The 21,405-nt window shown below is 31.9% G+C and overlaps 3 protein-coding genes across 6 annotated transcripts; 1 reads left to right on the top strand and 2 right to left on the bottom strand.

The window, feature by feature from the left end:
- Nucleotides 1-359: 359 nt before the first annotated feature.
- Nucleotides 360-2,685, bottom strand: LOC131852923 (uncharacterized). The gene has a single exon (XM_059203673.1). It carries the CDS (start codon nt 2,605-2,607, stop codon nt 406-408), a length of 2,202 nt encoding a protein of 733 aa, XP_059059656.1. The 5' UTR covers nt 2,608-2,685; the 3' UTR covers nt 360-405.
- Nucleotides 2,686-2,745: 60 nt separating this feature from the next.
- Nucleotides 2,746-8,319, bottom strand: LOC131852924 (uncharacterized). The gene is made up of 6 exons (XM_059203674.1): nt 7,955-8,319; nt 7,591-7,717; nt 6,891-7,177; nt 5,498-5,673; nt 4,973-5,105; nt 2,746-3,514 (listed from the first exon to the last, which is right to left on the bottom strand). Exons 1-6 carry the CDS (start codon nt 8,075-8,077, stop codon nt 2,822-2,824), a joined length of 1,539 nt encoding a protein of 512 aa, XP_059059657.1. The 5' UTR covers nt 8,078-8,319; the 3' UTR covers nt 2,746-2,821.
- Nucleotides 8,320-10,569: 2,250 nt separating this feature from the next.
- On the top strand, nt 10,570-20,921 carry LOC131852897 (ninjurin-2). Of its 4 annotated transcripts, none has more exons than XM_059203643.1 (3): nt 10,570-10,689; nt 14,230-14,406; nt 17,285-17,557. In XM_059203643.1, exons 1-3 carry the CDS (start codon nt 10,657-10,659, stop codon nt 17,519-17,521), a joined length of 447 nt encoding a protein of 148 aa, XP_059059626.1. In that variant the 5' UTR covers nt 10,570-10,656; the 3' UTR covers nt 17,522-17,557. The 4 variants fall into 4 exon arrangements, with proteins under 4 accessions (XP_059059626.1, XP_059059622.1, XP_059059624.1 ...); XM_059203639.1 differs by lacking the exon at nt 10,570-10,689 and adding an exon at nt 13,395-13,660; XM_059203641.1 differs by lacking the exons at nt 10,570-10,689; nt 17,285-17,557 and adding exons at nt 13,398-13,660; nt 18,048-18,385.
- The last annotated feature ends 484 nt before the right edge of the window (nt 20,922-21,405 follow it).

Genomic DNA, 21,405 nt, shown 5'->3' with positions numbered 1-21,405 from the left:
ATGCAAAGCAAAATTCATAGTAATCTGACCAGCCGGGCTGATTAAGTAATAAACAAACTAACATACATTAAATATAAAATTGTGTATACCAAGCCGAAAAAATCATTTATAAACTGAATAACTTCTCTCTCTCTCAAAAAAACAACGTGGAAACATATCTCGAGATTGACTGGTTTTTTGGTGGGTAAGAATCTCGCGCTACGCATTCGACTCCCGTTCCTTTTTTAAACTAGGATCTTAAAGGGTCTCTAGATCTAAGAGCAGCAGCACAACGAGAATATCTGGATCCAGCATTGTCAATTTGTTAAAGATTAAATGTTTCAATAAAGAGATGTAATACAATATTATTTATATAGTAAAATATAATAGTACTGTTTATTATATATGTTACAAAAGAATTCATTTCTATTGATGACAGTCATTGAATCTAAATATTTCCTCAATTTGCGGCGAGTCGTCAATTAATTTTTTTAAAGAATAAGCTCTATCTAATGCAAACGTGCTTGCATTTTTTGTTAAGTGTGAGGGTGTTACTGATCCATCAACTACTTCAAATTTGTTTTCACCTTCAATGTGGAACATTTGTGATCCTTTTAAAATATCATGGAAAAGTTTTTTTACTTCAATCTCGGAGAAACAGTTGCACAGGTAATCGAAATTTGGTTCTGTGTATTGGGTGCTGGTATCTTTAGTTTTTTTTTCAAGTGATTTAGATTGTGGCAAAGGAGAAGGTATGCCTTGAGCTTTCGTCACCAATCTCTTTAAAGTAGTAAGAGAACATGTTTCGTAGTTGGGCAAATCAGGTGAATCGAAACAAGACATTTTTCTCATATAAATTGGAACATGTTCTTTCAAATGTTTCTTGGCTTTTTTGCTGCATGTACATTTTTTAGATTCGATGTAATTCATGAAACTCTCCCATTTTGGTTCTCGTTCATGTTTCAATTCAATACTTACAGTTTCGATCTTGTTCCCCGAAGATATACATACAGTTGGTTCGTTATCTGTTTCTATACGAGTAATTGATGGCATCATTTTTGCTTGCAGTGGATTACAGAAACAGTAAGGTATTTTACAAATACAACAATCAAGAGGAACATTATTAATGTTTGGCAATTCATTTTGTAAAATTTGGAAAATAGAGCTTTCTAACTTCAAGTCTAAGAGCTGCTGCGATGAAGTAAATTTAAAAGGAATCGCATGCTCATAAACATAATCATCAATGAAATCTTCATCATCTCCCCCGCGACCCTGAATATATTGCTTTACTTTATCTGTGAACATAGCAAAATTGTCGCAAGCAGAATAGATGCATCTTTTGTTTATAACAATAACTGGCAGTTGTGATGCACTAGAAGTACAGCGTTTCGGACAGAGATTTTGCTCAAGTTTTGGTTTATATCCTTTATCACAAAAGAGATAGAACGGATGTGGTCGAGGTACTGGCGTTTGTTGCATTTCATCTTGTTCAACCATAAAAATACTTTCAACGCTAGGATTTTCTAATACTTCAGTCAATTGCAACAACATTAATTTTTCCATGTTCATGAAAAACTCGGCATGTTCTGGTAAGGTGTTTAGGCAGAATGCAACAAATAGTTGAAATCTTTTAACCACTTCGCATACCTTTTTTTGCCATATCTTATTGAACTCTTGACATTTCCGCTCCTTTTCTTTTGCTAACTGGATTTCAAAATCTTTCATTGCTATTTGTTCTGACAAAGATTTTACTTTCTTATTGTGTTCGTGCGTTGATAGCTGCATTTCTTTTTTACACTCTTCTCTTTCTTTCAAAGCTACGTACACTTGACAAGCTAAGTTTTGACATTCCAGAAAATTTCTTAACTTCTCTACAACTACATGTTTTTCAACGTTTATGTCATGTATTTGTTCTACCGTAAGCGACCTTGCTTCGTCTACATTTTGTATAAATTGGGATTTAAGATCAGCCTTCTCTTTTAACAATTTTTCAGTATATTCGTCATACAGCATTGTGGCTTGCTGCTTCAACAATCTTTTGTAAAGAAGGTTCATTTTATTGTAGGCCTCTTCTTTAACTCTTTTGATTTCTTTCACAGTTGCCTCATGAAGTATCAATTCCATTTTAGATATAGACGTAGTATACAATGTTGTAAATTCGTGGAAGGCTTGTTGAATTTTAATAGTATTTTGTTTAGCAGCTTCTTTAGAACAATCGGCCCATTGTTGGCGGCAAGTCGCTTTAATAGTTTTCTTCCAATTTATGTCGTTTTGTTGAAGCAAATATTTTTTTTCCGCTTCCATTTTCTTATTCTGAATTTCAACTAACTTCTCTCCAAACAAACCAATGCCGTCGCACCCTAACTTTGAAAGATACTCTTTTTTCACAGGTTTCATGACGGCCCGTCCCTTTAAAAGTTCTCCGGGTGGCACGAACCAATCACTGCCACCACCTTTCATAGGTGGTTCTAAACCAGCGAGTACTTTTAACTTCGGGGTCATTGACTTAAAATAAACATTTGCGAATGATGGTGACATCCTATTCCTCATCACTGTTTGGGTCGGGACTTGTTCACGCTCAAGAAAACATTTCCTCAAATAATACTCTTCACTTAACTTGAACATCATATTATTTTTATTAGAAAAACATTAAAAAAATATAATGCTATCTATCAAAATACACTATTGACACTTTTTAATTTTATAATTGTCAAAACCTTAATATACTTTTAATAGTTCCTATTACATTTCAAAAAAAGAAACATGGTAAGTCAAAAATATATTTTATTTTATACAAAATTATAAATATATCTTAGATTAGATAAATTTTAAAATTACTCTGCTAAGTTACTCCACCGACGTCCATCTGCATCTGTTGTAACAGATTCATTACATGACAGAATCTTTCCTTTATTTCAGTGACTGAACGATGTGGAAGCAGTTTGCTTATCCTGCAGAAAACTTGTTCCGAACTTGCTTCGCCTTTGAGCACTTCTAACATAGTTTTGTCCTCATCTCTTGTCCAACTATTATTCTTAATTTCAGTCGTTTTCCTTTCTGTACTAATTGGAACAGTTTCCACTTTTGTCTGTTTCGCTTTTGAGCCTTCCTCTTTTTTACAACTTGATTGATTCTTATTTTCTTTTCTATCCTTTTTTTGCACAATATTATCATGTTCTTTTTTATGCTTGCAATTTTTCTTAGTATTATTTTGTGATCTACCTTTTACGGTTTTAGGACTATTTAAAACATTAGGGACAGTTTCTTTAACTTTTGTATTGTCGTTTACGTCTTTTACACTTTTTGTAGGCGATTTCAGTTGCTTTTTTGTTTTTTTCGGTGGGATTTTTGATGTTGTTTTGCTGCTGCGTTTTGGTGACGCCCTCTCTTCTTCCGACTCAGACGGCGAAAGATGACAATGTGGAGGTGCTAGCCGCCGTGCATGCACCCGATACGGCTCCTTGCTATACGGATATGTGACGCGCGCTGAGCGCAGTAACCTCCCATGCTGAAGGAAAACTCTTCCATGAAGATACTGTAAGATAAAAATATTAAAAAGAAAAATGCTATTCTTTTGCTTGCATTTTAGAAGACAGATTATCAATGACTAGATAGCTTGTAAATTATTTTAATTTTGTCATTAATTTTAAATAAATACTGACATCAACTATTTCACTAAATCATACAATATAGTGAATTAGTTGATCTAAAAAAATATGTATAAAAATGTTAAGCCACATTACATAAAACTCAGATGTGTGCTGTTTTATATAACTACTAGCTGACCCCCCAAAAATTTTTTTGCCATATACATTAAAATCGCTATTAAAAAAGAAGTGTTGATGGCAGAAGGGTAAAAATTTAAGGTTGATGCACTTTTAATGCCACATTATAAAAAAATAAAAATAAAATGTTTGGGGTGACAATCCTTATCTCTTAGGAGTATGATATATAGAGATAGTAGTTGATTTTCAGACTGATTTTTATGACATTTTATATGCATATTCCGTATATGCATATAAAATGTCATAAAAATCAGTCAAGCCTATGGTGTATACTATATACTATATACAGACCTCACAAGCCTTTTCGGAGGATTATGGTAACTAATATAATGACACAAGAATTATATATATTAGATTTTTGTATTCACAGCAATTTAATGAACTTTTATTGTTTAGGCACAATCATACTAAATGCCTATTCTGAAACCTCAATTCATCTAGACCCAATGTATATGCTACATATTGATTTTGACGACCTCAGTGTAAACCACTGAGTTTGTCAAAATGCACACCGCTTTACGTTCGATGGTTGCGAGTTTGATTTCTCGCACAGCACAGACATTTGTATTCATGAATATGACTTTATATATTGGTCTGGGTGTTTTCTATGTATAATATGTATGAATTTATGAAAAAAAATCTATGTATTTGTATCAGTTATCTAGTACCCCTAACACAAGCTGAGCATGAGATTATTATTATTATTACATACAACTCAGGGGATACAGTCATTGTCTGGTGAAGCTGTATAGGCTCACAGCTACTGTCAACATTACAATAAAAAATAGAACATAGTAGGCTAAGGTGTCAATATCTATTGTAAAAATGAATATTGATTCAATACTCACATTGTTGTAAGCTTTTTTAGTTATTTAATACAAATAGCACAGAAATAATTTGATCATGGTGATTTGATGATTTGATGGTAGGAAGGGGATTGTTAGAAATGTGGACTAATGACCCCAATGCTAGCAACCCATTTGAAAACCATTGTGATAAGTTCCTGGTGAATTTGTCACAATGAGCTAACTGACCTGACCTCATACTCATAATCATCCTGCACTGGCGCCCAGTCAGCATAAACAGTTAGTACAGGTCATCAGTAAATCCATCATCATGCATTAAAACAAAGAAATCATGGTAACTATACCATTTGTATTAATGGTATATTTACCATTTTAATATGTATAAGAAATATTGATATTTACCACAGTATCCAAACTCTCTTTGTCATTCAATTTCCTCTTATTGTCAGTCTCTTCATCAAATTCCCATACATCATAACCTTTGTCTCTGGTGAGGAAGCTTTCATTTATTGTGTCTGACCCATTCTCATATAAACTGTGGACAATATTGATGATATGATTTTTGTGAATTTATTATAATTATTATTATATATTCAGCAGCTATCATACAATTAAACTATTTTTATAATTTACTTCCATAAAAAAATATTATGCTATTCATTATGCATCTCCAAATTATATATTTTTTTTATTATGATTATTTATTTTATCCTCATTACCTGACACAGGCATTGCTATTCTTACTATAGTGTAAGAAAATCATGATCTTCAAGTAGATTTCAAAGAATATTTTTTGTTCATTCAATTTATTTTTAAGCATGTTTTAGTACCCATCAGAATAAGTCTTTCCGCAAAAGTGAAGGTCATTCATAGTGAATTTCATATCCTATTAAAATTGGAAAGCTGTCTGTATTGATTAAATAATACCTTTCTGGGGGCCGTTCATCAGGAAACATCGCTTTGAACATTTGTGTGAGGCGCGGGTTCGATCGCAGGTGGGGCAGCACACGTGTTTTCATGTCCTCGCTTCTCCCACTGTTGATACCGGTCGTGAGCGCCCTCAGTATTTTGCGTAAGACCGTCGGCTTACGGGAAAATGTAATCTATAATTTAAAGCATAATAATGGACGTGGCGTATGGAATATCAAAATCTATAATAGAATGTGTCTAGAGCTACTCTAGCAGGTTATACTAAATTTAGCTAGGAAGAGAACATGAGTAGTGAAGGTGAATCTTGACATATGTCAAGTAAATAGATCCTTTAAATCTACAGCACTACTGGAACTGCTCTGAATGTACCAAGTTAAGTCCATAAGTTAACTCCATATGATTTCTCCTAGACATCATCATGATAAATTCCTGGTGAATATATCACAAAGTGCTTGGATTGGTCTGACTTCATGTTCATCCTATAATCCTCCACTGGTGTAAACCGTTAGTAGAGGCATGTGTATCATTATACATACATACATTAAAAAAAATGCTAAATTTGTTTCTGATCTTCTATTTTTTCGTAATCATAAGATGGCACAAACTAGTGATGAATATGTAATCTATAATCGTAGAAATGTAACAAAATTTTTAATTCTTGTAAAATTTTTGAGTCTATTTGTAATGGTGAACAGCAGAAGATGGAGGCTTTTACCCTAATCATTATATGTTAGAAAAGTATGTGTTATGTGAATGTTTAAAGCTATAATAATAAAAGGGTGAAGGATGAAAATTTATATTTATATACTTTAATAGGTGGTGGGATGAAACAAGAGAAGATTCTCCTGATAGATAAACCATCAGATCAGTAGTATGCAAATACACTGGATAGCAAGTTGGCTCATGCTTTCGTAAATTTTCTTTATACACATAAAGGTGTTCCTATACCTTGTCTCATACTGAGGATGATGAAAGTTACTTTATAGAGTGTAGTTGTCAGGTTTTCATTATTTGGAATGTTGCAAACATATGGTTGGAATAAATAATAGAATTAGAAAGCACATTCATTCCTCTCTATGTCCATAACCTGTGTCATCATCATTGTGTTGCCTTTAATCTGTTATTTGGGGTCATCATGGGCAGTAAGTCATCTTCTTCTACCAGTGCCTAGTTAGAAGATAATATACTGCTGCCATATCTGAGGTTACTTTCATTTTATGTGTACCCTCTTTCATACAGTCCATTCATAATTCCTTTAGTTGTCTTACCCTTTTTCATTCGTTAACTTTCATATTAAAAATATGTGAGTGTAAAAGCACATTTTCGGATGTTAAAAATAAGTAAACAAATAATAAATTTGTGTACTTACAATTTTATAAAAGATACTCACTTGAAGTAATTCAATAAAACCGGTCATCTGGACGAGTGTGAAATAGTCCATGAACCGCCCAATTTCTGCAGCTTGGCCTGGCTTTAAGAACAATAAAAACTCCTCTACCATATCCTTATGATCATCTCCAAATAACTCTTCAATTTTCCTATACAATTGCACTGGAGTCTCTTTAGATGGGTCAAACATTTTTAATATATTTTGGAATTGACGAAATTTATTAGTTACCGCTGATGAGTTTGAGGAGAATTTTGATTTTACTTTGTTGTAATAAGATGTGACTAATGCTGAAAGAAAATGGATTAAATAATGAAATATACATTATATTAACACATAATTAAATTTACAAATATTAACCAGGTATGATAGTTATTATAGAGAAATGTAATTAATTTATACATAAATATTAATTTATTTAGTATAGCAGCATTAAAAATATACTATTATCATTGACTCTGTTTATCCACTACTGATTTAAAACGTTTTTAATTTTTTCCATTAATAATTTAATTTAAATTACTAATTCCAGATTTCATCCCATTATTTCTTTTGGATTACAGGATAACAAATTAATTATAATTATCTGCTTATAGCATTTAACAATCTGGGAATTCAAAAAATTAAACATTTAGTACAATAGTCAAAATACATGTTTATATTACAAATAGAATATTAATCATTACTTATCTATTCCACTCACCATTCTCCAATGCTCTGTCGTCAATTTTAGGCGGGTCCTGTTTCTTTTTAGAATTGCCTTTGCCTTTTGTTTCCTTTTGTGTGACATAAGATTCTTTCGCGTTTTTCTGAGGCTTCTGAGTGAGTGACTGAAGAAAAATAAAATATTAATTGTTAGCGAAATCATAAAGTGCTATTTAAAAATGGCGTCAATAACTATGTGTGCAATGAATCTAAATTATGATCTTTACAGTCATGTTTTGGTTCACAGAGTGTAAATATCATAAGCTAGAATGTTATATCAGCGAGTTTAGGTAAAGATTTTTCATTAGAACTCCTTATAACTGCAAGATATGTAAAAATAAATCCTCAACACACTGACTCACCTCAGGGTTGATCACGGGTTTTGGAAGTGAATTTTGGTTGAAAAAGCTTGTACTTGGTTCGATTTTATTACCAAACGCATCCTGACTGTCTCTCGTAAACAGGATGGGCATGGAAGGCAGCATCTGGAAGATCTGCGTGATTTACTTCTAACAAAAACAACATACAGCACTACACGATTTGACACGATTTTTCACATGATTATTCACTTAAAATAGAATCAATATAAAATTAATATAACATGCAATCACTATACAATATACAGAATAAAGGTTTATATACATAAAAAAATAATAATGTTTATATTTTCGCAAAAACAAATACGATCTCTCGAAAGAAAAGGAAACACTTTTGACAGACGGAAGGAAGGACGCAAAAACGAACAGCGAGCGCACACACGTTTCATTCCTATTAACATTTAAAAGTTGCAAAAACAAAAATAGAAATTTTGAAAGTAATTTAAACAAAATCTGTTTCTGTCATAGATAGTTAAAGATTTCATTAGACTATAAATTATCTATGTATTTACGAAGTTAAATTTATTGGACCAAATTTTGCTTTAAAAAAATATTAATCTAAAAATAAACAAGCGCGGGATTTTAAACTTCAGTTTCGAAGTTTTAGAAAAAATACGCAGTTTAATCTTAGTAGAAAATAATTTTAATTATTTAAGAAATATTTATTGATAGACAACTAAAACATAATAAATATAGGTATGATTTTTAATAATAATATAAGTTAAGGAATAATAACAAAGCGCTAATCGTTAGTTAGGTATCTTTCTCTTGTCTAATACAACTGACGTGATATGCTTTTACTGTACTACTATAATAGCTTTTATGATACCCTAGCAGTAGATGAATCTGTTTAAGCATATATTTAACTCTGCACTGCCAACTGCAGCAACTGAACAATTAGTCAATATTATTATATTAATTGTAATAGTTGGGTATCGATTTATTCACTAGGGCTGTAATTACAATATTGCACTGACGTGGAATCCCCTTACAGGTTGTTTTGTTTTAAAGAACCTTTATACGATATAACAAGACATTTGATTGAAATGGCAACCAGCTGATGACTGACATATATACATAAAGTGCTATATATAAATGGCGATTTTAATAATTACGTGTGCAATGAATCTAAATTATGATCTCTACAGTCATATTTTGGTTCGCGGAGTGAAAGAACCGAACATTCACTTCATTATTACATATTATAAAACAAAGTAGCTGTCGCTGCCTGTCCGTCCCTATGTATGCTTAAATCTTTAAAACTATGCAACGGATTTTGAAGCAGTTTTTTTATTAGATAGAGTGATTCTAGACGAAGGTTTAGGTATATATATAAATATATAATACATGTACACCCGTGCAAAACCAGGCCGAATAGCTAGTATGGTGTATAAATATAACTGCTGTAGGAAGTCAATATGTAAGTTATTATATTGAGTTTTATTCAACTCCGCATCAACTTAAAAAAATATTATTATGGGGATTTAACTCTAAGGATTAAAATTTAATATCTAGTTACAAACATTTGCATTTTTTTTTAATGCAGAGTTGCATGAGCGCACATGTTTTTATAAAGGTTTTGGAACTAAAAACTGACGAAAGGTTAAATCAATGTACATAATATGTATGTAAATTTGGACAGAATAGTTTTTGATCGGTTTTCACGGATTTTTAGATTATTGTACATAGTTGTCTGGGTACGTAATCCTGCCTCACCTATTTCAGCCGCCAAGCAGCATGCTTTGTAAGCTCTATTTCGGTAAAAGTGTGAGATATACTTAGCAAAAAAATCTGGTAGGACGAAAATTACGAAACCATGCATCGCAGTCTGGAGCGGTAGCTTGCGGTAAGTACCACGTTATAGGACGACGTGATGTCCTTGGTACAGTTCATGTACCTATTTAAAGCGACGGTTTCCACTTACTATCAGGTGGGTCATCAGTGTTCTTACCATATCCATTTTTCAAAAATAGGCCATACGTGGTCATGTAATAATAACGCTGTGTGTATAATGACAATGTCAGTCCATCGAAATTTTGGGTTCATTTGTTTTGTTTCGTTAAATAATTGCCTTACGGATATTAGTCAAGAAAAAAGGCCTGAAAGCCAATGATATATGTATTATAATTGATTTTGAATGTGAAAGTTCGTTTGTTTGGCGCCTTAACGGTTACATCAATAGTAATGAAATTGAGACAGAAAAAAAATAATTTTATACCAGTCCGAAATGGTATATTTTTTAATATTTAGTTTTTTTGTTTTTAAATACTGAAAGTGACTCAGGAGTGGTATAGCATGACAAATAAGGTGTGCCAAAGATATTCCAATATATATTGTGAAATGAGTAGTAGTGTAAATTTCTATTCCTATATACTACCGAATTCCATCATGTCAATTTATAAAAGAAGAAAACAAAATAATCCTCTCACACTTGACCGAAATATTAAATTGCAGATATATTATTTAAAGATATAGGCAAAGCAATAATTTGTATAGGTAAATGTTGTTTATTCCCGTCACCTAAGTAACGACATCGATTTTATAGTATTGAATTAAACCGAGTCATCGACAATGACTGTCTGTCGCTGGTTCTCACGAACTTTGCACTAAAAAATAAAATGCTTGATAAAATCTTTTCACATAATTTAAAATTATGAGAGTTCTAAGTTGAAGAGAAATTTTTCACAATGGCTTCGATATTACCAGCAGGCCTTCGAAATGTGAGTAGATCATAGTATATTTCGATCTAGAAGATTACATACATATACAAAATAAATAAAACAATCTTAAGTTTATATACAATCTAAATAATTTACCGACTACTACAGAAAACCAGCAATTTACATGTAAATATCTAGATCTGGAAATCGACTAACTACACCGTTGAGTAGATGAGTCTATGCAAGAGAAATAGGAGCCTGTTTGGACAGTTCTTCTCCAAGAAAACAACACCGTTGAATAGACCCAATAGACATAGGATCCTGCTTGTCCAGCTCTATTCTTCTCCATGAAACATTAAACGAGTGTCGTCTCCTTGCTTGTACATAATTTTAGGGCGCTCATATGGATAGTCTTCCAAATTTTTGATTAATATAGGACTGATAGATTTTTTTTTCGTCCGAATTAGATCTGATAAAATATTTCTTCTTGTTTGAAAATCGTCTTTTAATATAGAATCAACAGTTAAGTAAAATTAAAAAATAATTGCAAAGTGAATGACGTATGCTTGTTTGCCGCCTACGTGGTATAAAAAAAATGAAAGTTGAACAGCTTCGATAATTTTTAGGCATTAATTTTTAAGTTTGTATTCATTCTATTTCTAAGCCAATGTGATCTATCACACATTATAATGCAATATTGTTTTCTATGTTATCTCTACTCAAAATATCTACAACTATGTAAACTATTGCGTGTTTGAAATGTATCTAATTGATTCAATACATCTGGCCTTCTACCGAGGTTGCAATATTTACGTATTGGTTATATTGGGAACAATTACCTACTTATGACATGATATCTACTTAATTATAACAATTCGAATTAGATAAACTGTTTTATTATTTACATAGATATGTAAACTATTAGATATTAATAACAGTCTATAATTATTACATACTATATAATAAAGTCGCAATTATAACAATACGCATTAGATAAATGCAGTCAGATAAACTGTTTTATTTTTTTATATATATAAATTATTATTAGTAACAGTCTATACTCACACTATATAATGAAGCCGCTTCCATTGTCTTTTTCCTTATATCTTTTAAATTACGCAACGGATTTTAGTGCAGTTTTTACCAATACATAGAGGGATGTTTATAGGTATAATACATATAAAATACTTATGTAATTATTGAAATAAATTTTTCATTGTTTTATTTATTTAAATGCCCGCCCTGGCCTCGTACGGGTGCAGTGGGAAGCCATTAAATATATTACATATATATAACTAATTTACATAAATAAAACAATAAAATTTCTATTTAAATAATTACATAAGTATTTTAAAACATAATTACTTGTTTTAAGTTAAGGGCCATTCTCCATAAATACGTGACACCAACTTCCCTCTATCACAGTTGGTCACATTTGAAAAGTTTTAATATTCAAAGAAAATTGTAACATCACAAAATTAAAGAACCCTCCCACCACTAGATCCTTCTAGATTTCATATTTTTTTTGAACGAAGTTTTTGAGTTTCTGTTCGTTACGTTGTTATGAATTTTTGTTTTTCTACTCTACAAGTAGAGTTTGGCTACCTAACTGTGCTGCTAGGGCTATTGTTTTAGCAGATATCAATTTCTAAAATGTGATTGCCATGTATAAGTGTGTTAATTGTTTGATCTGAAAAATTAATTGTTACATACTAGAAGAAATCGTATATAGCACATAATTACTATTGCATGATGGTAACACTTATCTTCGGTTTAATTCACGTTCATTCAATTAAATTCAAAAACAATCAAAGTCTTGTCTCGATACTCTATATCTCTATGTAGCAGTGGATCTATGTAGCTTTCTAAAAATCAGGTTATAATATAAGAATTAATATTCCACTTTAAGTAGGACTAGTTCTTGCAATATATTTTTTCTCTGGCAAGCAAGTTACCTACTTACGTCGCCTTTTAAATACAAACAACACACATCATATCACTTCATCATGAGAAGGATATCGCTATCCCTTTTGTGCCATTCAGAAGGACTAAGATGGCCTACCCTTTGACTCAAACCTAGTTTTTAAGAGATAGAGCACGCTGCATGACCATGTTTTATTTGTGGTGGGTATGACCACAGAAAAAAAAGTAGACCCAATTGTATGCTATAAAAATCAGTACACAGTTTACAAAGCTGCTTAGATTTTTTTATGAATGATAATGGAATGGTGCAACCGCCTGTGCTAAAGATATACGGTCGAGGCGCAACAGTGAACGATGAGAGGGTGAGCATGAAGATGTGTGATTAAAAAAATGCATAGAATTTGTCACAAATATAAATATTACCGAATTAGGTAGGTTATCATAATCATAAATATCGCATACATAAATATACATGTACATATTTTATAACTATGTTTTTCATTAAATTGAGTACAATTTTTTTTTCATTCGCACTTATTATCTGCATGATAATAAAGATCTATTAAATTCTTTGTTTTATAGTTAAATTAAATAGTATGATAATAAATTCATAGACAATGTTTCTAGCATTGTCTATTAATTTTATACATAAAAGATTTATTATCATTTCAATAGATTAGATAACATCCAATTTACTCAAACTAGAGAAAGTACCTATAAGAAATTAACTGCAACGCAATCATCGTCCAGTACAACGCATATTCCTTTCTATATTAATAATATTCGCATTATTAATTGTTTAATTCTCCCTACAAGGTATCTGGAAGTACTTATTTATCGTTTAATCATCTTTTTGTATTGGCCTTGTTTAAAGGAAGTACCGCAAAACATTCGATTTCTTACATAGTTTTGACTAACCGTTTCAGTAGACTTCGACACGCGAACAAACAAACATTATAAAACTATATTTAAGTGTAAACAATAATAAATAATGGCAGGGGAAACGGAGAAAATTGAAAATAGTGACGCTAGTGAAAATCCTACAGTGAATATTGAAGATATAGTTTATATCGGACAAAATGCACCTACGGAAATTGTTAGCGACGATGTAATTTTTATTATGATATATTTATTACGCAGTGGTTTTTACTAAAAATATACTTCTTGCTATCCGCACTGACGTAAATAGATATTTATAATTATAGTTTTTCGACAGACCGCAAACTGTGTGCTTTCGGGCGCAAGTGCATACTGAAAATAATTCTTTATCTTTCGAGCACTTGCTCGTTCGAATTATTATTTTGATCTACAATATTTAACATAATTATTTATTTCTTTTAGATAATTAAGTAACTACTATATATACTATAAATAGCTTTATTCCTATGCACACAAAAAATTATAAACGTCGTGGACTTAATATCTGGAATCTCTTAATATATGGACTATAAGGATTTCCTTAATTAGGTATCTAATCTATCTATCCCAAGAAATTGAGGATTCCTTACCTAAAACAAAATTATGCTTATAAAATTCATACACGTAAGATTGTATCTACTCAAAGGAAACAGAAGATATGGATTCATGTTAATAAAGTAGCGGAATTTCAATTCTTGTAGACAAAAATATAATCTTATATTATCCAGTTTGAAAAAAAATTGGAAACAATATTTCCAGGTCAAAGGGCTGGATGCAAACAGGTATGCGACAAAGAAGACGGTGGCGCAGGGCATGCTGGACATCGCCCTGCTCACTTCGAACGCATCTCAGTTGAAGTACGTGCTGCAAGTCGGGCCCAAACATGAGTTCTACACTCTACTCGTTGTACTTATTTCCATATCAATCGTCCTTCAGGTGAGCACTTAACTTATGTGGTATATTGTAGAAAATATAGACCATATAATAATGTAAGGTCTTGAACTAATACACATGTACTCCAAAATACAGGCCTATTAAAGAATCTTATGAAATAACACGTAGCATCAGATATTGTCAAGAAATAAACACGTCTAATAAGGGATGAACTTAATCAAAATATGTCAAATAAAAGAAAAGTATCTTATTTGATTTATCTTTATTAAGCTGATTAAAAACACATACCAATTTAGTTTCATGACAGTACTGTACTGCTCAAGCTCAAGAAGCAGCAAGCCAAACTGAACGGTAGAGATAGTGACGAGGATAAAATTAAGTTGTGTTGATTTTAACTTCGACTTTATTGATAAATCAAATTGCCTTCAGTTTAAAATATAGTAGAGACTACAATGGATTCCTTAAATGAATACGTTTTAGTCAAAAATAAAAATGACATATTTTCATGTAGGTCTTATTGCATTTATTATAAGTTTAAATCTATCATCAGTTCTGAAAATATTTCGAGCCAACGAAGAAGATCTGACAAGAACTCTACTCACACTCTACTATTAGTCAGTTCAGTTTAATATTTGCTTTCGTCTACCCGCGAAAGTAGGCTTGAAGATTAGTAACATTAGTCTTCTTGATTCCACTGGTTATTTTAGATCTTTTTAACAATTTCTTCTCCCATCAATAGTAGTAGTCCTGTCTACTAATTACAATTGAATCCGGTTATTTTATGCAATAGGCATAACATTAGGTCTAATTAGTCTATTATAAAACTTGTGCTCACATACTAAACTTAACGACATTAGGTCGCGATGGGATTAGTGCTTCTCTCACTAAACCTACTGCATGACTGCCGTTTCCACGAGCCCCGACACAAGACATCAGCCCTGAACATCAATTACGCCACTACGGCCACAGCGTTTATTGTCACTGCTCTGAACGTGCTTGTTTCAGCTTTCGACTCTTCGTTAGCTAGATATCTTGAGCTCGATTAGAACTATTTACTTACGTACATAGCATGATATCTGATTCAATTATTTTTAAATCTAAGCCCGTTGATACGATTAAAAGGTCATCTGTAAATGCGTCACACGAAGTTCATGATTTTTAAAGACTATTTATTCTAGTTCTGATAAGAATAACGATGCGACTGCGACACATTTTGCAATTTTAAATTTAGAAATGATTAAAATAGATGGTCCTAAATTAAAACAACAGAATAATTTAAACTCATGTGCATACAGAGTTTGAACAATTAAGAATTATTTTGTTCAATGTACATTTCGATAAACGTATTTTTGGACTGAATTTTACCTAGTGTCAGCCCCCATGTCATAGAAAGGTAACCTCCTCCCCGACCCTTAACGTGTGACGTAATTTATAGACGTTATCTATACTGATATCGTTTTCTTAGAACTATTTAAGGCCGTAACCAGCAACTGGTGTTTATTGTAGCTAGCCTTTACAACATCAGGGTGCGAGTGCAGATGGCACACAAAACCCTCCTAAAATATTTAGATATTTTAGATCTGCATCGATATTAAATGATACTAATACCGATCGTTGTATAGTTTACGTACATGTACCTATTTAGCTAATATTTATGTAAATTTATGTTGAAGATTATTAATGTAGATATCTGTTTAATTAGATTAAGTTACCTATATCTATCCGTTAGGAATTTATTAAAGATTTATATACACAATGTACGAGTACAATACCAGCATGTGCCTATTAATTATCTTTGTTTTGATGTTTTTGTTGAATACTACTGCATATTCAGCGTTCTGTTATTACCTATGAGTCGAAGAGCGACGAAGGTTCATTATAATTATCTATTATCTAAATCAGTGTTCCGTAAACCTTTTGTGTTCAAGGTACGGTATCTATCAAATCAAAAGGACACTAAAGAGCACTAAGATGTTTACGTTTAAATTATGTATATGTGAAAAATATGTACATTATCAAAACTTAGAACAATCATTGATAAGGTCGCTTGTCCACGGCACACCAACTAATTCCATACAGGACGCCAACTGAACGATCATGAAATCTAAGATTCCTGCACAGCCTCCTAGGAGAGGTTTTAAATTTTGTGATATTACATTTCAATTATAAAGTTTAAGTATTATGGTAATTGATATATAATTGATAAAAACATGAGGTGCGTCGAAGGGGGTTACTGATGTAATTTATGAAGGTCCCTTACTTCGTACTGGGACAAATATTATTGGTTGGGTTGATTTGTGACCTTTCACTTTTCATGGTATACTAGTGTACTTTTGTGCATCCGCCTGCCCTAACGGTACACGCTGACGAGACACCAACGAATGAAGTCAGATCTGTTAGCAAATTCATTAGGAATTAACCGCGATCGTTTCCATATGCAATTGCTTGTAAGTCGACCTGACATAGTGACATTGCTAATAATATGACTCCCACTCCTACACCAGTGTACTGCGAGCACATACTTTGCGGAACACTGACCTAAGTAAAGTCCGGCCGCTCAGAGATTTCGTTTCTGACAGGTCGGGATCGAATGGCGATGTAACTTTGAACTGACGTACAATTTATGCCAAAATTTTAAATATCTTTTGCCTTATTGACGAGTGATAAGTTGATAACATTAAAAATTTAATAATTATTCCTACTTACAATAAACGTATTAATTTTGGCCTAAAATTTTTAAATATTAACTACTTAACATTTTGAAAGTCAAACCACATCAAACTGCGCTGTTTCAAGATTATATCAACTATTTGTTTTGATATAATCAAATAAGAAAGACTGTCAGAAACGCAAACTTTGTAACATTCAGCGACCGGACTGTTACATTCTACTGATTCCATTCATTAAATAATTGTTCTAGCTTCTCATTGGATTGCTTTTCGTCATTATTGGGGGATTGGATCTGAACGACCACGAGGATCAACCTTCGGCGCTAGTCCTCAACGACGTCATTGTCATATTCATATTTGTCATATCCGTCATTAATATTGTCATTTCGGCGTTTGGTATAGAATATTCGAATAGTCCGTTAGTGTTAGAACGACTTAAATATATCAACAGTGAATATTTAAAGAAAGGAAATTTTACAGGAGTTTAAAATACCTCATTATATTTTTTATAATTTAATTAAATGTCAGACTCATATAAATCTGTGATTACCAGACTACTACTGTGAATACTAGTATTAAATTAGTATTTAAAAAATGTGTTCAGATGTAATAAACTGTTTTCAAACTGTGTAAAAATAAAGAGGTTGAAAAAAGTGGGATATTTGGGCATCTATTTTTGTTTAAACCTAAATAAGTATTATTATCTATATTATCTTTCTTTTTAGATAGTTCTTTGTTGATATTACATAGTTGTAAATGAATGATTTTATCGTTACAGGCATTTATTTAGTAATATTATTCCACTAACTAATGTAACACTGTCTACACAAACTTATTTAAAATGTAACATAGAGGGATTAATATTTTTTTTTAAATTACAAGAGCACCTAATGTCAGTTATATGGAATAATCTTTATTGTATTATCTAATAATGTTAATAATAGAGACGTTTGTTTATGAATGCAGTTACTCATATTAAAATTTCAGTAATTATATTTGCTTTCCTTGGTACAGGCGAGCGCGGGAGTCCTGGCTTTAATCATTACATTTATGGACGAAGAAGGCAGCCAATCCAAGAAGAAGATTTCAGACTGGCTCTATCATGTGTCTGTTGGTCTCATGACCGGCGTGGTTTTTTGTGACGTCATCAAAATGACTTTCGGTCTTGACCCCGCGCTCTCTGAACAAGACTTTCTTGGGAACAGAACGTCGAATTTGTATGACTATTTTAGCTCTAAGCAATGAAATAAGTACCACATATAAGTATATACGAGTATTTAAGTATCAAACTTAATGGTAATTCATAGTGGCATCCATAAATTATTCCACAAATCAACAGGAGAGGAACAGAGTTGTTGATGTTTTTTTTATTGGGGGGGTTTTGGGCTATTGTCAGGTGCATAGATCTATTACGATCTTAGCATCTTTTTCAAAGTTCGCCCTTTTTCAAACAATTCGCTTCAATTTTTGTTCCGTAGAACAAAAATTGAAGGAAATTCTTAGAAGCGATGGTTTTTGCTAAGGATAGAGTGTATACTACCAAAGGAGATATTTCGTTGCATATGCATATGCATAAGTGGGCTACAACCACAAAAGATGTGTAGTGGCGAGGTGACATGGGTTAGACGGTGAAATAAAATTTGAGACCTGAGGTTTCAAAATTTGCAAATTGATGACCTGAGGTTTCAAAATGAAATGATGCAAATTTCTACATATTATATTTAAAATAGTAAAATATGTAGTCTTACAATTGTGACAAAGACATGGGAAAGGTCAAAAATCAATAAATTCGTGTAACATAATTTATGAACAACCCGTAGTTTATATAATATAAATGGCAAGTAGATGTTTTTGAAAACGGCAAACTAAGTCCATTTCAGAGTGTAAATTTTGTTACCAGTTGCAAGTATGCCTAATGCTAAATAAGTAAAATAAATTGAGAATCAATTTAAGCTCTCTAAAATGGACTTGAGACTACGAAGAGAGAATTTCTCTATAGAGTTACAACTGGCTAGTAAAGAAACGTATTTGTGTTAGAAAGTTTCAACTAAAATAGTTGGGAGTCGACAATTCTCGAGTAACAGCAATATATAATGTGCCATAAATGCCATAACATAGTATGTGTATAGTAATGTATGTGGTAGTGTAAAAGCTAATAAATTAATTAATTTTAATAAAATATTTAGAGGAAATTAGCCTTAGTATTAGAATTAGCCTATTTTGTGGAAAGAGTCTTTGAATTTAAATTCATTGTATGAAAGCATGTTTTTCCATAAATTTTCTGATATGACTGATTTCATCCTCAAATCCTCCACCATTCCAAAATCTCATCTGTCGGTTTTATTTAATCTGTTTTATATTCCTGTTTAATATTTATTTTTGTGTAAGACAGGTGGTATCGCCTTTAGTGAATTATGTTTTTTTGTTTCATTTTGCTTTAATTTTATTTGTTTTTTTTCTATAACAGGTGGTATCAGCCTTAGTGGCGCTAGTGTTAGGCTGCATTTACAATATAAACCATCAACCTGACCATCGCGTTGCTGAGATATTAAACAACATTACATTGGGTTTCAAATCCGTCGGCATCGCCCTGAATATATTGATCAGTGTGCTTTATTCCTCTGAAGTTGATGATATTATAGTGTAATTTAATATTTTATATATGTTTACGTTTATTATTTATTGTTTACCTTATTTTTGTATCTAAATATATTTATTTATATATGTAACAGCCTCAGTGGTCTGGCGTTTCAGCACCGTCTTACTTCCGATGGTTGCGGGTTTGATTCTTGAACGGTACAAATATTTAAATCCATATGACTGTTTGTATTGTGCTGTTCTATTAATGTATATTATTTTTAAAATTTGTTTTGATATTTCTATTATTATTATTATACTCCAACCTACCTAATACTAAATAATAATTCGATTTTTTGTCCACTATTTTATATTAGATAAGTATAAGTGTAATATAAATACTTTATTATATTGGTCATGTTAATTACCTCAATATATTTTGCCAGTACGGTCAACACGGCAGTGACAGAACGGTTTTCAATTTTATTACTAACTTAAATTTTAGAATCACAATGTCTATACCATGTGCGCTGTTGCATGATGAGGGTGACAATTTCGTTTCACACATGAAAGTTGCCGCGATTTACAAATTATGATTTAATATATCAGCTGTACCACATTCGTGATATATTAAATCTTTGTAGTAACTTAAATTTAGCAACTGTTAAATAAAGCAACTGTCATCCGCACCATGCTACAGCGCACATAGTATACCTAAACATACGATATTACTAATTCCAGTAACATTGTAAGTAGTTGTTTTAATATTATTTTTGTTTTATTAGATACTTCTTATAGTAGGTAAAATGTTAACTCTTTCATCGGTAGGTCGGTGTTATTATTTCTTTATTAGGTCCTCACGTACATTAAGTCGTTTTGGTACTCAAGGGATGATAATGGAATTGTGCATTCCCTTGCGCTAACGGTATACGCTGGTGTGGAGTGGAGTAGAATAAGATGAGTATGTGGTCAAGTCAGTTAGCACATCCTGGCAAATTCAGCAGAAATTTAACGTGAAAGTTTCCAGAGGGGACCGCGTGGAGGTCAACCTGATATGATACATTACTAGCAATGAGATTATTAACGCAGATTACTAACAATCCCCTTCCCCCTTTCTTTTGGTACTGGTGGACTCATATTTCATGTATATTGAGGTAATTGTAAAGGACAGTTTGTACGTTCAGTATCCACTAAGTTAGCAATTAGAATAAGTAATGAGAAAATAATAGGGCTAACAATTTATACATAGATACATGTATCACTTAGTACCTAAGTATGTAAGTTAATTTATAAGACTAATTATTCTATTAAAGGTCAATTTCACTAAAATAAACATAATGGTCTTTATTCTTTATTTTTATATATGCCTTCACGACTACCAATAGAAATGGGGTAGTCAGAGATATTGCGAACTGTGGGCTGCAATAACTAATATTTCGCACGGTATATTTGAATTTTGAATCAAACGTAATAGAGAATCAAACCTACCGTTGTGTCGCATTTTTTTTTATTGAGGGCTATTGTCAGATGCTAAGACTGGTAACACTGCGACCAGCATAGATCTATTTTGCTCACACGTTTAAAATTCGCAGTCACATATTACATTTGGTTTATTATCGGTGAATAGCTGAATCTAAAACTATTATATATAGCTAAATTTATAAATTCAAGTAATTTTCATTTTGAAGAAAAAAAAAACTGCCATTGAGTGATTTAGTTGTTCATTACAAATCATATATAAGGAGTAAATGGACGCAAAAATGGGAATTTACTCTACAACATAAAGGAAAATGGG

This window comes from Achroia grisella, unplaced genomic scaffold (genome assembly GCF_030625045.1).
Source record: "Achroia grisella isolate CSIRO2021 unplaced genomic scaffold, CSIRO_AGI_Agris_v1 utg869, whole genome shotgun sequence".
Taxonomy (NCBI): Eukaryota; Metazoa; Arthropoda; class Insecta; order Lepidoptera; family Pyralidae; genus Achroia; species Achroia grisella.
The sequence above is the reverse complement of the archived record's forward strand: the minus strand, read 5'-3'. Positions and strand labels throughout refer to the sequence as shown.